Source organism: Primulina eburnea, chromosome 2 (genome assembly GCF_022965805.1).
Source record: "Primulina eburnea isolate SZY01 chromosome 2, ASM2296580v1, whole genome shotgun sequence".
Taxonomy (NCBI): domain Eukaryota; kingdom Viridiplantae; phylum Streptophyta; class Magnoliopsida; order Lamiales; family Gesneriaceae; genus Primulina; species Primulina eburnea.
Genome location: NC_133102.1, coordinates 42,861,559 through 42,879,390, shown reverse-complemented (window position 1 = coordinate 42,879,390; position 17,832 = coordinate 42,861,559). Strand labels below are relative to the sequence as shown.

General features: G+C 39.0%; 1 protein-coding gene across 1 annotated transcript; it reads right to left on the bottom strand.

The window, feature by feature from the left end:
- Positions 1-1,288: 1,288 nt before the first annotated feature.
- Positions 1,289-2,644, bottom strand: LOC140823368 (RING-H2 finger protein ATL52). The gene has a single exon (XM_073184669.1). It carries the CDS (start codon positions 2,435-2,437, stop codon positions 1,478-1,480), a length of 960 nt encoding a protein of 319 aa, XP_073040770.1. The 5' UTR covers positions 2,438-2,644; the 3' UTR covers positions 1,289-1,477.
- Between the last annotated feature and the right edge of the window lie 15,188 nt (positions 2,645-17,832).

The following is a 17,832-nucleotide window of genomic DNA, read 5'->3' as shown; positions in this document are numbered from 1 at the left end:
GTCCAAACCATCTTCATTTTCATCTTGATAATCAAACGGCTTGTTCATAAAAATACGGGTAGCTAATTTCTAGGGGTAATGGTGACTCCAACTCTGTAGTGAATAATCTCAATACTAATGGCAGAAAAAGTTTGTCATATCATTAAAAAAATTTAGCATCTCATCATCATCTAAGTTAAATATAAGATTACCAGTTGTTAGAGCTCCATTGATTACACATCTTTGTGTCACTAGATGTGATTACTGAATTATTGAACTTGTCTCATGCTGAGTAGAACGACTCTTCGTCTTATCGGGCAAAACTCGTGAACATTTTTTTATGGAACATCTCGAAGTACCGCACAAGATAAATTCCGGCAAAAATATAATAGAAATCTGTACGTGGAATGAAGTCCAATAAATAAATAAAATTAAAATTAAATTAATTAAAAACATAACAAAAAGTAAAGTTTGCAAATTTCAATTTGCTGCAATGGCTCCAAAAACTTGATCGAGCTTTTCTTAACATGATAATTTAGAACAATTAAATTTCTCCAAGCTGCACGATATTACCAGAAGTGTACGAATAAAGTTTTAATACATCATAACAAGTACGATTATCGTTCCCACAAAGATTGATATATGACAAATTTACCTCAATCATAATTCTTTGGTTAATGAAAAAAGATGAATGAATTATTAAACCAACTTGAAATTAAAATAAAAAGATGAAACAAACAAAATATAAATAATTGAAAACAAACAATTCATTATAACGTCACGTTTGTCATTTTCACCGCCCTGGTACAGTCTGTTGTCCAACCATTTTTTTCTTCATTGCAGCGCAACATATTCACTCAGGAATGAAAATTTATTCAGGTTGTGCTTGGACCATTATTTCTGCAGGACCTTGCACGACCTTTGCTCCCCGATGTTTTGCTCCACCACCCTGAGTTCTTCATTTTGCTATGTTTGTGTGATAAATTCAAGTGAGGAGTGACTCACATGCCTGATTTGAGCTTCGGAAGGTTTTTTCGACAACTTCTGATGTTTTCACGTCTTACATTAGTGAGGAAGCTTGAACTCCCATACAACACTTCCCCGAAAATGTGTTCGAGACAATCGATCCTCTGCTCTCGAATCCCAATAGGCGACACTCGTGGGAAGGAGAGATTTTGCGTAGCATCATTGTCCATTTTCGGACATATCGTGTTAGTTATTTCTATTGTAAGCAGGACAAGTGTGGCAATGAGTACAAGAAATGAACCTTATATTCTTAGAACAACTATATATTTAAAAAAAAACTATAGTTTATAATGTGGGATTTCCTCTGGAAAGCTACATAAGTTGTAAAATCAAAGGCCGTCGAGGGCTACAATTTCTTTAGGCAATGTGCAAACTCAACAAGTCACTTTTTCTATCACGTTTTAACTTTCTTGAGCATTTGCAAATCCAAGAAATGGCTTCACAAGAATTTGTATGAATGCATCAACAGTTGTCATGAACTCTGAACGTACATTGTCCCTGAAGAAATGGACCTCTTCACATCCACGGGACTAGATTCGCTTCCTTCGAAACCGAACCGGTTGGAGGATCCGATGCTCTTCCAATGCTCAATAGTTCCAAATTCCAGATCTTCTTCAATTTTCAGCACATCGGAGATCATTAAGTGTGGCCGGCATGAAAATGTGCCTGACGAAATCGATCTCCTAAACTGCTCGTTTTCTTGATCACTTCCTGTGCTCACATCCCTCATTTCTTGATGATTTTGTAGGCTCACAACCACTTGTTCATGACATTCTTGATTTTCCACCACCAATGTCAAGTCATTGGGGCGATGAACCTCGAAAGGGCTCACGCTTACTGCCGCGGAGGACAGAGTCCCTGCCTCCGGAGGGGTGGTCGGATGAGCCACGACCACAACACCGGCACGACACAACGGGCAATTCGAGTGAGATTTAAGCCATGTGTCGATGCAAGGGAGGTGAAAAGCGTGGCTGCACTTTGGTAAAAGCCTGAGGGACTCGTTCTCTTGGAACTCACTAAGACAGACTGCACAATCACTCACTTCCACCGATCCACCACTCTTCTGATACTTGAAAACAGTTATATTCTTGATGAGTGATTCATCCAATCCATTAGACGGAATCTGGCCCGAATCATTCCCCGTCTCGCTACGAACCTCATCCGTCCCTACAACTATATTGTGATCATCCCTTCTCTTGCAGTATCTTGAAAGGATTATGTAGTAACTTACTAAGAGCAAACCGGTTGCTAAAACACCAATCACGGCGATGATCAAAGGGGAGAAAGAGCTGCCGGAATCATCGTCCGATGGTGGCGGCGGAGGGAAGATCAAGTAGCAGAATTGTGGGCAATATATGCTGCAGACTGCCTGTGAACAATCCTTAAAATTGTCGTAGGTTGCCCAAGGATTTGGATTTCCTACAGAACCCATGATCGAAATCGTTAGTTTTCTAAGATTCTTGGGATCAATCAATGCATTGGCTTGATCAAAATATTGTAGGGATTTGGAGTTAAGATTAGAGGAGTCTAAGCCAACAAGGGCTTTGATGGGAAGGGTGCTAAAGTGAAAGTGAAGGTGAAACTTGCTGTTTGCTTCAGCTCCTCTCCATCTTTTTCCTTTTCTTTTTCTTTTTATTCTTTTTTTAAATCAATTTTTCTTTTTTATTCTTAATATATGCTAAAGTTAATGGCGTAGAGTTATATATATTTATGAAATTCTTAATCTAAATTTTTTAATCATCATCTGTTCATTTCTTGTTTCCTTTCCATTTAGTTGTGAAGGGTGAGTGTATGTCCGAGACGAATTCTCACCGTTATAGTCGATATCATAATATCTTTCTGTTATCGCTTCATTAATTGATAATTACTTGTTACTTTGTGAGATATGATGATGAAATGATAAATTGAAAGACAGATAATACAACTAAGAATCGAATATATTTCTCAACAACGCTTCCAAATATAAAACTTGTTCTCATCCCCTCCCAAATCCATTTTTTTAATCGAGGATTCTCCATCCTCGGCTGATCTCGTGGAGATTAAATCTCAATCTCAATCAAAATCCGTGCTTCAAATAGTCTAATAATGATAATAGGATGGGGCGGGTTTATTATCTTCATCCCCACATCTCCGACCTCACAAGGATTAAATTTTCATCTTTGTCCCATCATAGCTTCAAATATCGGTTGAGTTGGTCAAAAAAGTCTTCAAAAATAAACGATAAAGAAGAAACCTCGTCATTATCATGAGCAGGGCCGATCCTAACAATATTTGGGCCTGAGTCTAACTTTTAAAAAGAGGCCTCTGAATCATAATGTGTGTAGATATTTTTTTTAGTTCGATAGCAATTTTTCAAATTAAACCAATACGTTAAAGACAATATAAAAAATTAAATGAATAAAAATATCAAACATGTCCAAAATGATCACTAAAAAACAAATCGTCTAACAGTTTTAGAGCTAAAAATACTAATCAAGTATGTACAATCAAGTTGTTCGGTAATTTCTTTCTTAATCGATAACATAGCCAATCCATTCAATCTTTCTTGTGACATGGTTGAACGGAGAAAAGTTTTGATGAGTTTTAACTTTGAGAAACTTCGCTCTGCATTTGCTACTGTGACCGGGACAGTCAACAAGATTTTATAAGCAAATGAGCATTTGGTAAACACCCATCCATTTTCTTCAAGTAATTCACTACATCAATGGCCGATTTTGCTTCTCTTGGTAATGAGCACCTCAAGAATGTCAACTCCGAAAATAGATCATCCCCATTAATATCAGAACAACCCTTATGAGTCAAAGAATTTTCAAGATTCTTGCAAGACCTCAACAAGGTTTCATCGTCTGCACGTTGTAAGCAACTGATTAGGGAAGAAAGAATTATAATACAAATTATTACTGTACATAACATTAATACACTTACAAAGGTGAGCAACTGATGCTGGAGTCGAAGATGGAGAAGACGAAGGATAGATATCACTTTGGCCGTTGTTTCTGTCTTTCTCGCCAAGTTTGGGATAAGCAATTTGACAATATTTTATTTGATATTTTATTATTCTTTATATTTTAATATTTATAAATTAAAAAAGCAGTATATATAATAAATTTTTTTAAAAATTTTTGGGCCCCAAAACAAATTGGGCCTGAGTCATCCGACTCTCATGACTCCAAAGAAGCACGGCCCTGATCATGAGGTGACAGGTTGCATCATGAACCGGATCTAATGGTTATAGATTTGAGTTTTCTTTTTCTAATTTATTAATTGTTAGCAAAAAATTATATATTATTATTATCGGGACAAATTCCTGGATGAGATCCAACGTGAACTCCTATCAATGCTAGATCAAGAACATCTCCATACTCTTCTTTGGCTCCACACCCAGATTTGCTGCAAGGATTTGAAAAATCCTCGAACTCATACCCGTAAATGTATCTCAAACCTATCTCATTTCAAGTTTTCCTCGTCACGGCCTGAACCACGGAAAATATTATCCTCCTTCAACACTTCTAACTCAAATTATTATTAAACTTGAGTCAAAAATTATGTAATACAATAATATCGAATCTCATCATTCTCATCAAACGATTCCGATCAAGAATTAATCAATACCATCCATTAGAGCCTTGGCGATGGTGAACATTATTGGTCACTCCAAAATATTAGCTAAAGTTGTTGTATAAGAGAGTGTGTGTGTGTCTATATATATATATATATATATATATATATATATATATATATATATATATATATATATATATATATATATATATATATCATCAAGTAGAGTTGTCTGTCCCACTTCTATTTTTCTCTTTTTTTCTAGGCTTACTTTAAGCATGTTATTATCTCCAAGAGATGCTGGTTTGTTGACCAAGAATATGGTGTGAGTTCAAAACATATAAATTTATTTTAAATTAAAAATATTATAATTAATAAGTTTTGCACGTAATTTATATTATAGAATTATGGACCATGAGTTCTATTTTTTCATTGTGAAGAACAAAATGACCACAATAAAATACAGAACCAAAAGCCAATGTTGGAGATTTATTTCAATTTAATTTTATTATAATGATTCTCATAATTAATTAATTTTTTCTGTTGTCCATTTAATTCGAATTTATTTTCAGTTTCATAATTTAGATAAATAATCGACTCCTCTGGGATACATATAAATTAAATATGGAAAAATATTATCCATCTACAACAATCTTAAATTTTTGAAAATAAAAACATCCAACTTTCAATTATTTTTTAAAATAATTTATTCAATTGAAAATAATTATTTTAAAAAATTCAACGATCATAACTTTTTAATTTCCAATGAAATAGATAGCTCGCACACTTAAATGAAAATAATAATAATCGAAAAAATAATTTAGACTACTAATATACAACTCTAGATTTTTTCCCCAAGAGAATCATTTATTTCAGAAAAGTGGTAAATCACAAAAAAAAATTCCGAGTGAATTTCCATGAGAATATTGGATTAGATTAATTTCACTTTAGTTTGAATCAACTTTTTTCCCCTTTGAATCAACTTTTGTTACCTTATTCTCTCAAAAAAAAAGAAAAAAAGAAGGAAGGAATCAAATTAAAAAAATATATATACTCATTCATCAGGAAAAAGCACTAAAAATAATAATTTGAGAAATACATATGGCTTTGCTTTAACCCATTGACTTAAAATTAAATTAAAAAATAAGAATACTTATCAGTAGAAGAATTCTTGATATATGAAAATTATGAACACAATCACGCTGCGATTGGAAAAGATGATTTGATTTGAAAGATGAATGTATTTCAAATTTATTATAATTATCATTACATCTACATAGATTATGTGGGGACCCGGACGCTAATCATGTTCTTAATTATCATTGATACTAATTAATCAATTATAATAAACAGGATCTAAATTTTTTTAAAAAAAAAATAATGTGGAACGTGGTGACATAAAATATATATATACATCTCAGTATATAAAAGTACAAATCCTGTATCACATACATTTATTCAACTAAGGTTTAGCATCTAATGTCAAGTGTCCAACCCTATCTCTAATCCAAGTCCAGAGCCTCCACTCTAATCACGATCTCTCTTCATTTCCTCAACCCTGAACCTGTCCCACCTGTTGTCATGTACACATACAGACAAGACAACAGCCGGATAACTCCGATGAGAATAAATCCCAGTATAAATCAACGAAACATGCAATCATATGATAAACATAAAAGCATGGACAGATAACAGCAATATATATCAAAAGCTGAAATATAATTAATATCAAAATGTCGACAATGCTCGTAATTCCACGACTCAGACTAGACTCAATCCTAGCCTAGGGATCCCGGTTTCCAGACATTGGCATTCCATATCAACCAACAGTAATAGAAAAGACTCCAGTTCTATCTACGTCGATATAGCATCGATCACCAGTAACAGAAGAAGCTCTGATTCTATCCACATTGATATAGTATCGATCACCAGTAATAGAAGAAAACTCCGATTCTATCCACATCGATATTACATCGATCATCAGTAATAGAAGAAGTTATAATTCTATCCACATCGATGCGGTACCGATCACCAGTAATAGAAAAAGCTCTAATTCTATCCACATCGATAACCAATCCTCTGGTGACAGACTATGGCACTATTGCCAATACACTATCTTATGACATCGTGCAATGTGCCCGTGGCGATCCCACCACTAACAGGCACTTCTGTCATAAGATTACTCTTCTAATACTTGCTATCTATAAATCAAGAGAACAAGTACATCAATCAAATCAGTGCAGTATCAATGCAATAAAGTAAAAGTATGTGATTAGGGAAACTCAAGTCTAAACCGACTCAAGTCGATCTCCCAATACACATTGACTTATACCTTTATCTTCCCGCTCTGATGAAGACGAAGTCCTGAATTCAACTCTGTCCACTCTCAATCTGGTAATAACAATACCGAACAGACACAATATCAATATATCACTCAATTCAGAGCCTGTTCTGATCAATACTCAAATCAAAACATAATCTAATCAATATCGAATCAAGACACAATCTAATCCATATCGACGATATCACGATATAATCAAAATCATTACTGAATCTGATCAATATCAATTTACGGATATTTCAACGGCATAATAATACAATCTCGATAACCCTGTCAGTCTCAACATCACAGACATAATACCAGAACTCATAATCAATATCAGTACAATTCATAATCTCAGTCACAGTACAAATCTGATATTGCATCTCAGTCAGATCGATTCCGAAAATCATAACAATTACAGAAACAGTCTGTTCTTCAATCTGTCTTCAAATATACAATGTCTACTGTATCAGAAACACGATATATGATTCATATTCGATTATGACAATATCATAATTTCAAATCATGTCTAAACGTAATAAAACTTACGTCCTGTTGTAGCTGTCGTCGCTAGGAACACAATACTGTCCTCGGATTCAAAATCAGACGAGCGGATTGTTCAAAATTTCCAAATCTCTACGTCCCTTGGTTTTCCCTTTTTCTTCTCGTTTCTTTCATTAAACTGATATGTATGTATAAATATATATATATATATATATATATATATATATATATATATATATATATATATATATATATATCTCACTCATGCATCAGGGCAAGTGGCATCTTCCCGTTCTGCATGACTCGCGCATATGCGCGCTCAGAGTCCGCGTGTAGTAGCCCGAATGCCGAATTGGGTAATTAACGGATTAATGGTGATTAATCATGATCGGAAGGTCCGAAGATGGTTCGGAAGCACCGAAGAGTTCGGAAGGTCCGAAGTGAGTTCGGTGGATCCGATCATTAGGTGTCAAGAGTTGATCGACACGTGGGAGTTCGGACGTTCCGAAGTGTAGGTTCGGTGGATCCGATCATGAGGTGTCAAGAGCAGCTGGACACGTGCATGTTCGGACGGTCCGAAGTGTATGATCGGAGGATCCGATCATGAGCTGTCAAGAGCCAGTGGACACGTAGCGTTCGGACGTTCCGAAGTGGTGTTCGGAGGATCCGAACATGGCCTATAAATAGTGGTCGGATTTCCTCATTTTGACTCGCCAATTCAGAGAGTTCCATAGCATTTCAGTCTTTTCTGACAGGTTCTAGTCTTGTTCCGAGATTTGGGCACTAGCGGGGAGCTGCTGGTCTTGTAGCAGAGCTGTGCTCTAGTTGGGAGCTAGCGGCATCAGCGGGCTAGCGACGGACGAAGGTTTGGAATTTTATCAGTATTTATCTCAGGATTATCTAGTTAAGTCTGGTAGATAAGTTTAGTGATGGTTTTCACTTGATGAATAGGCTTGGATTAGACCTGTTGTCTGGTTGTTCCAGTGGATTAGGATTGCTGTGATAGAGGTACGAAAGTACTATCCGAGATATCCTGGTTGAGTATACATTCTTATATGTGTTGCATGAGTATGTGGTGCATTGTTATATGTCATATGATGCATGCTATTATGTCACGTTTATTACTGCACGTTGCATTTCATGTTGAGCCGTATTCTCCTTCGAGATAGCCTTTGCTGTTGAGCTGTATCTCTTTCGAGATAAGCTATATCTTGGGGCCGCTCAGCCCTGTCTTGTGGACGCATGGACACCGAGAGTACACAGTGGCCGACGGGTCGGGAGGGCTTCGGTGGTCCGGGACATTTTAGGTCCACGTCTGTCTTGTAGTGGATGCAGTGACCCAGAGGTTGGACCGCGCGGCACTATCCACTTGGCGCCTCTAGACTGAGCATTGTTGAGATCCTTTTGTGATTCCTGTTTCTTGACTACCCCGGTATCATGATCATAGCATGTGCATTTCATATAGGTCTGTATACTCATACTTTTGTACTGGGCGTTCTTATCGCTCACGTCCTCGGTTTTGTTTATCTTGGACACCCCATTCTCTCGGGGCAGGTCTCAGGTTGGATGGTTCCGGAGGAGCAGGAGGAGGACGTTGAGTAGCCGGTTGGTTTAGTTTCGGTATCATTTGATTCGATATGGTTGTACCAGATATTCTTTACCTTATTTTGAGTTGTTCTAGAGTTCGTTTGGGTGTATAACTATCATTTGTTAGTTGTTTCCGCTATTATCTCTGATTAGTAATTATTAAGTTAATTGCATGCTTAGTTTTCAATTAGTAGGTGATTCTGGAACGGGTCACTACATTTATGGTATCAGAGCATGCGTATGATTTTGGGATATAGATTTTGTTTTGGGATTTCCGTTGACCATTTTTCCCTATTCTATCTTGTAGCGATGGCTGACCATTTTGATGACGGGAGTAGTCAGGGGAGTGTAGGTCGATGGGGTGACCAGGATGATCTTAGGCGTCACCATGAGCATCGTCATCGTCGGGATGGTCCTAGGCGTTTCGATATGCATCGTTTCATGCAGATGGGGCCTAAGCCTTTAGTTGGCGGTGAGACTCCCGATGATGCGGAGGATTGGTTAGAGCGCATGGAGAGTTGTTTCCGCGCATTCCAGTGCACCGATGAGCAGAAGATGGAGACCCTTAGTTTTCTTCTTGAGGGCCGTGCTCGCAGGTGGTGGCGATCGACTTCTGCGCCGATAGTTCAGTCTCAGGGTAGAGCGACTTGGGCCGATTTCCGTGCAGCGTTCATGCAGCTGTACTTTCCTCCAGCCCTTCGCCAGGCCAAGACGATTGAGCTCTTGAACCTGAAGCAGGGGAGTATGTCTGTTGATGAGTATCAGCAGAAATTCTTTGAGTTATTACCCTTCGCTCCTCATATCAGTGGCAGTTCTGAGGCCAAGTATGATCATTTCCTCCAGGGCCTTAATCAGGAGATCTTTGATCGAGTCACTGTCTGTGATAATCCTACTTCGTACGATGGGTTGGTGAACCGGTGTCGTCAAGCAGAGATCAGTCTCCATGCGTGGTAGGGCTATTCTTTCTTCTAGACCTCCGAGTACTTTGAGGCCTCGATCTCAGTCGTTCAAGAAATCTGGTTCGTCTTCTTCTGGATCTAGATCTCGATCTAGCGGTGTTTTCCGCTTTGGTAAGAAGAAGGAGTCTTGTGCGCATTGTGGGAAGAACCATCCATCGGAGCAATGCCGAGTAGCCGCAGGAGCTTGTTATCAGTGCGGAGAGATGGGGCATATTAAGAAGAATTGTCCTCAGTTGCGAGGTGGAGCAGGATCTGGTTCTGGATCTCAGGCGACTGTTCAGCAGAGGAGGCAGGGTCAGGCAGTGGGTAGTTCGAATCTTCGACCTCGTGCCCAAGGTCAAGTTTTTGCGTTGAACCAGGATCAGGCTGCAGACGAGACCGAGAGAGTCATAGCAGGTACTTTTTGTTTATGCGGTATTCCTGCTTTTGTTCTTATAGATACCGGAGCATCTCATTCATTCATTTCTGCACGATTCGTTAAACGTCATAAGTTACCGCATGTTTCTCTAGATGTCATTCTTTCTGTTTCTACCCCGATGGGTCATTCGGTTTTAGCCAAGCGTCTAGTGATGGGTTGTCCTTTAGATTTTGAGGGTAACGAGTTGACTGCGAATCTTATGATTCTGGAGATGGAAGATTTTGATTGTATTTTGGGTATAGACATTTTGACTACCTACCGAGCTACTGTGGATTGTTACCAGAAGCTTGTTCAGTTTCGTACGACTGAGAGCTCTAGTTGGTTTTTCTATGGTGAGGGAGCGCGACCTCCGATGCCAGTAGTATCTGCTCTGAAAGCCTGTCGTGCTTTAGAGGCGGGCGGGGAAGGCTACCTCATCTATACAATTGATACGTCCACAGGTAGTGTTGGTATAGAGGATATTCCAGTGGTTTGTGAATTTCCTGATGTATTTCCAGAAGAGATTCCTGGTTTTCCTCCGGTTAGAGAGGTGGAGTTTGGCATTGAATTAATGCCAGGGACTGCACCGATTTCTCGTGCCCCCTATCGTCTGGCTCCGTCAGAGATGAGAGAGCTGAAGCAGCAATTGCAGGATCTTCTTGATAAGGGTTATATTCGCCCGAGTGTTTCGCCTTGGGGAGCTCCAGTCTTGTTTGTCAAGAAGAAGGATGGATCGATGCGGTTGTGCATTGATTATCGCCAGCTGAATCGGGTGACGATCAAAAACAAGTACCCATTACCCCGTATTGATGACTTGTTCGATCAGCTTCAGGGTACTTCTGTTTACTCCAAGATCGACTTGCGATCAGGTTATCATCAGATGAGAGTCAGAGATGATGATATTTCCAAGACTGCATTTCGTACTCGTTATGGGCATTACGAGTTTCTAGTTATGCCATTCGGATTGACGAATGCGCCAGCGGTGTTCATGAATCTGATGAACCGAGTCTTCCGAGATTTTCTGGATCAGTTTGTGGTGGTTTTCATTGACGATATCTTGATCTATTCTCATAGTGTGGAAGAGCATGTCCGGCACTTGAGGATTGTGTTGCAGATTCTTCGCGAGAAGCAATTGTATGCTAAGCTGAGTAAGTGCGAGTTCTGGATTGATCGTGTAGTATTCCTTGGTCATGTGATTTCCAAGGAAGGAATTTCTGTGGATCCCAGCAAGATTGAGGCAGTGCTAAATTGGTCACGACCTACGACGGTGGCTGAGATCCGTAGTTTTCTAGGTCTAGCAGGGTATTATCGTCGCTTCATCGTGAATTTCTCCCAGGTAGCTAGACCTTTGACGCAACTTACTCGGAAGGATGTTCCATTTGAGTGGTCATCTGAGTGCGAAGATAGTTTCAGAGAGCTTCGTCGACTTCTGACTTCTGCACCTGTTTTGGCGTTACCGTCAGGATCTGATGGTTTCAGTGTTTACACCGATGCCTCTTCTCAAGGCTTAGGGTGTGTGTTGACGCAAAACGGTCATGTGATTGCTTATGCTTCCAGACAGCTGAAATCTCACGAGGAGAAGTATCCTACTCATGATCTAGAGTTGGCAGCTATTGTGTTCGCGCTGAAGATTTGGCGTCATTACTTGTACGGGGTTAAGTTTGAAATCTTTACTGATCATAAGAGTCTGAAATATCTGTTCACTCAGGCTGAGTTGAACATGAGGCAACGTCGTTGGATGGATTTGCTGAAAGATTATGACTGCGAGATCAAGTACCATCCAGGATCTGCAAATCTCACAGCTGATGCTCTTAGTCGCAAAGTGAGAGTTTCTGCACTTCAGACCAGTGCTATGATTAGTACTATTCAGGATTGTTGTTCGTTGGGATTTAATTTCAAACATCGGAAAGGTATGGAGAGCATTCGTGTTGCTACCATTTTATCTGAGCCAGCCTTGTTCGCTCGGATTCGAGATGCTCAGATGTCTGATCTCAAGACTCAGAGATTAGCTCGGTTAGCGGGTGGAGATAGCGGTTTCCATTATCAGTCTAATGGTCTTCTGTGTTTGTCTAATCGAGTTGTAGTACCAGAAGATGATAATTTGAGGGAGGAGATCTTATCTCATGCTCATCGAAGTAAGTTGAGTATTCATCCAGGAAGTAATAAGATGTATAAAGACTTGAGGACACGATTTTGGTGGAAAGGGATGAAGCGCAGTGTTTATCAGTTTGTTTCCAAGTGTCTTGTTTGTCAACAGGTTAAGGCAGAGCACCGTCGACCTGGAGGATTATTGTTGAATCTACCTATTCCTGAATGGAAGTGGGAGCATATCGCGATGGATTTCATTACTCACTTGCCATTATCGTCGAGGAATAGTGACGCTATTTGGGTAGTGGTGGATCGACTCACCAAGTCTGCTCATTTTCTGTCTTATAACCGGGATTTCACTTTCGATCGTATGGCTCGATTGTACATTCAGGAGATTGTACGTTTGCATGGAGTGCCTGTCAGTATTGTCAGTGACAGAGATCCTCGTTTTACCTCACGGTTTTGGGGTAGTTTCCAGTCAGTTTTGGGTACTACACTGAGTCTGAGTACTGCTTATCATCCGGAGACTGACGGTCAGTCAGAGAGGACTATCCGTACGCTTGAGGATATGTTGCGAGCCTGTGTTATGGATTTCGGACCCGCTTGGCAGGATCATTTGCCTTTGATTGAGTTCGCGTACAACAACAGCTACCATCGTAGTATTGGTATGGCACCATTTGAGGCGTTGTATGGGCGACGTTGTCGTACTCCTTTATTCTGGGACGAAGTTGGTGAACGACATGTTGAGGGACCGGAGTTAGTCCAGCAGGCTATTGATAAGTTGCAGTAATCAAGAAGAGGATTAAGATTGCCCAGGATCGACAGGCTAGTTATGCGAACACCAAGCGGCGACCTCTTTATTTTCAGCCAGGTGAGAAAGTGTTTCTCCGAGTTTCGCCTTTTCGCAGGATTTTGAGATTTGGTCTCAAGGGTAAGCTATCTCCGAAATTCATTGGTCCTTTTGAGATTCTAGAATGTGTGGGAGATTTAGCTTACAGGTTAGCATTACCTCCGTATTTGTCCGGTATTCATGATGTGTTCCACGTATCTTTGTTGAGACGATACGTAGCAGATGAGTCTCACATCTTGCATCCCTCTGAAGTTCAACTTGAATCAGATTTGTCTTACGTGGAGCGACCAGTTCAGATTCTCGATCGCAAAGACAAGGTGTTGCGGAATAAGATCATTCCTCTTGTCTTAGTACAGTGGCAGCGCAGAGGCACTGAAGAAGCCACTTGGGAGTTAGAGAGTCGTATGCGTTCAGAACATCCAGAGCTCTTTTGAGTTTTGCTTTGTATATGTTTGTGTTTTTCAATTGTAATCGAGATATCAGTTGTATTCAACAACAATTGAGATATAATAGCGATGTTGTTATTTCGTTTTGTTCATTCTCTAAGCCTGATTTCGAGGACGAAATCTTTTAAGGGGGGGAGAATGTAGTAGCCCGAATGCCGAATTGGGTAATTAACGGATTAATGGTGATTAATCATGATCGGAAGGTCCGAAGATGGTTCGGAAGCACCGAAGAGTTCGGAAGGTCCGAAGTGAGTTCGGTGGATCCGATCATTAGGTGTCAAGAGTTGATCGACACGTGGGAGTTCGGACGTTCCGAAGTGTAGGTTCGGTGGATCCGATCATGAGGTGTCAAGAGCAGCTGGACACGTGCATGTTCGGACGGTCCGAAGTGTATGATCGGAGGATCCGATCATGAGCTGTCAAGAGCCAGTGGACACGTAGCGTTCGGACGTTCCGAAGTGGTGTTCGGAGGATCCGAACATGGCCTATAAATAGTGGTCGGATTTCCTCATTTTGACTCGCCAATTCAGAGAGTTCCATAGCATTTCAGTCTTTTCTGACAGGTTCTAGTCTTGTTCCGAGATTTGGGCACTAGCGGGGAGCTGCTGGTCTTGTAGCAGAGCTGTGCTCTAGTTGGGAGCTAGCGGCATCAGCGGGCTAGCGACGGACGAAGGTTTGGAATTTTATCAGTATTTATCTCAGGATTATCTAGTTAAGTCTGGTAGATAAGTTTAGTGATGGTTTTCACTTGATGAATAGGCTTGGATTAGACCTGTTGTCTGGTTGTTCCAGTGGATTAGGATTGCTGTGATAGAGGTACGAAAGTACTATCCGAGATATCCTGGTTGAGTATACATTCTTATATGTGTTGCATGAGTATGTGGTGCATTGTTATATGTCATATGATGCATGCTATTATGTCACGTTTATTACTGCACGTTGCATTTCATGTTGAGCCGTATTCTCCTTCGAGATAGCCTTTGCTGTTGAGCTGTATCTCTTTCGAGATAAGCTATATCTTGGGGCCGCTCAGCCCTGTCTTGTGGACGCATGGACACCGAGAGTACACAGTGGCCGACGGGTCGGGAGGGCTTCGGTGGTCCGGGACATTTTAGGTCCACGTCTGTCTTGTAGTGGATGCAGTGACCCAGAGGTTGGACCGCGCGGCACTATCCACTTGGCGCCTCTAGACTGAGCATTGTTGAGATCCTTTTGTGATTCCTGTTTCTTGACTACCCCGGTATCATGATCATAGCATGTGCATTTCATATAGGTCTGTATACTCATACTTTTGTACTGGGCGTTCTTATCGCTCACGTCCTCGGTTTTGTTTATCTTGGACACCCCATTCTCTCGGGGCAGGTCTCAGGTTGGATGGTTCCGGAGGAGCAGGAGGAGGACGTTGAGTAGCCGGTTGGTTTAGTTTCGGTATCATTTGATTCGATATGGTTGTACCAGATATTCTTTACCTTATTTTGAGTTGTTCTAGAGTTCGTTTGGGTGTATAACTATCATTTGTTAGTTGTTTCCGCTATTATCTCTGATTAGTAATTATTAAGTTAATTGCATGCTTAGTTTTCAATTAGTAGGTGATTCTGGAACGGGTCACTACACCGCGCATATGCGCCGGAAGCCTTATCCGGCTACTGGACTACTCGCGCATATGCGCGCACTAACATCGCGCATATGCGCGAGACCTACTGTCTCCGCATATGCGCGCCTTCTGCTGCGCATGTGCGCCAACCTTTCTGCCCTGCTCGCGCATATGCGCCGTTCACGTCGCGCATATGCGCCGAGCACTCCACTAGGCTACTGGACACCTCACGCAGATGCGCGGGGTCTTCTGCCAACACCGCGCATGTGTGCGCACTAGATCGCGCATGTGCGCGCATGGCATCTCCCTCGCACCTAATTCGCGTCTTTTCTCGTCTTTCTCGGTCCACTCCGTTCCATCTATAATCACTTCAATTAATCAAAAAGTTATCCCAGATTAATCTCAGATTACGATAAATATCCCCCAAATCATTTCAAATTACGGTAATCAAATTCTCAGACCTTACAGATTAGTTAGTGATATCCACATATAAATTCATCCAAATCATTAAATAGATTTAAAATCTATAGCTTCAAATCATTTCATCCATCGTAACTTCAAGAAAATTTACAATTCTAATAGTGTATGTTGACCTTATTGCAATCTTAGTCATTTAACTGGTCATATTTCAGTCATGTTGTCTTTGCTTTTTTACATTTGCTTTCCCCACATAGAAGTGATGATGCGACGTCGAATGTTCAACATTATATTAGTATTCTCACGAAAAAAGATTGGATTACTAATAAATGAAATATACGAGATTAAAGTTATATTTTGACAACACAAAAACCTAAATAGCAATGTTGCAAACATGTTGAACGAATGTTACAATTTTTTCGTACACTAGAAATAGGTATTCTATTGACTATATTATTGTTATTATTATATTATTATTAAGTGTGACCTTAGAGGACACCAAAATATTTAATTTCATAATTACCTTTCTTACCTTACTAAAAACCTACCTGCTCAAATCACTCTATAGTTTACACTCTTCTTATCCTATTAAAACCTTCTCAAATCACTCCATATTTTACATAGAAAAAAATATAAACAAAACTTCCTTTTTGAATCGAACAACTCTTTTAAATTTAAAATAATTTCGTATTAATTGTTTCGTATTATTTGATCAAATTAAAAATAATAATAAACACATCCAACGTGTGTATATTTTTTACTAATCTATATTAGTGTTTTTTAGATCTATGTAGAACACAAATCATTGTTGCGTACATAATATAACTATGTCCAAAATTTAAAAGAGCTCGTGATTTTGTTTTAATTCGAAACTTTAGGTTGGTGTAGATCTATATTAAAACTAATATAATTTCTCTAAAAAAAACTCAAGCAAAATATAGTTAAAATTTAAAACACAAAACTCGAATTTAAATTCTGAAGTTCTGCTATGTTCTATTATATTATATTGATTAAAAAAAAGGGTTAAAAAATACAGAGTACAGTTGAAGTTAGTTGATGACAATATACAAATGGATAAAGTCGGCAGCAGCACTAGAAAAAGAACCTGACAAAAATAAATGCTGTTGATTGATTACTTTTTTCAAGTATTTATTATTCACAAATATTCACGTGAGATCATTTCATGAGTCAATTTTGTGAGACGAATGTTCTACTTGAGTTCTTAAAAAATATTATTTGTTTACCAAAAGTATTAATTTTTATTGTAAATATGATCATGATTGACCCGTCCCACAATTAAAGATCCGTGATATATTTCACGAATAAAGATATATGAAACTGTCTCACAAGATACATATTTCTTTCTATTTCGTGGCAAAGTTGTTTGGTTCCTCTATGGAATTTTGACCTTTTTTGATACCTCTCGTTGGTTTACCTAAAAAAATTAATGGAAAATCAACCAAAATGGTTTTGATCACACACAATAAGGATGACAAAATATAATTATATAGTTTAAAGAATTACCTAACTTTCAAGTTGGACATGTTTTGTGCACTTTTTTTCGTTAGATTTAATGACTGATTGACACAGTGGACAAAAACGTCATATATATTTATGCAAGATTGAAATTATTATTTTCCTTATATTTATATATATATATATATATATATATATATATATATATATATATATATATATATAATATAGAACCAACATTTGATTGGATTGGACTATAGATTATTATCCTATCAAGCCAACGAATTGCAAAGCGAAAGTTCGGATGTTATCTATTATTGTTATCAAGTTTTCTTTTTGTAAAAGAGCAAAAGAATTGATGTTATGAGCTTAGTGAGTATAATATTTATTTCGTAAGCAACCAATTGAGCGCGTCTAGCTCTCAATGGTTACACATATTTGTTCGACACTGTACTTAAATTTCGTCTTTCTAAAAGAAACATCAGCTCTAATTATTCCACCGTCGTCTACCAAAATGATTGGAAATGTTTCAAAAAGAAAAGTAGGCATACGACGTAGAAAAAGCTCACGTCCCTCTTTATCTCGGAAGATAGGGGCAAAGAGAATTTCCGGTGAAGCGGTGAAG

Coding starts and splice junctions, on each gene's coding strand:
- LOC140823368 (XM_073184669.1), bottom strand. CDS start 2,437: ATGGGTTCTGTAGGAAATCCAAATCCTTGGGCAACCTACGACAATTTT.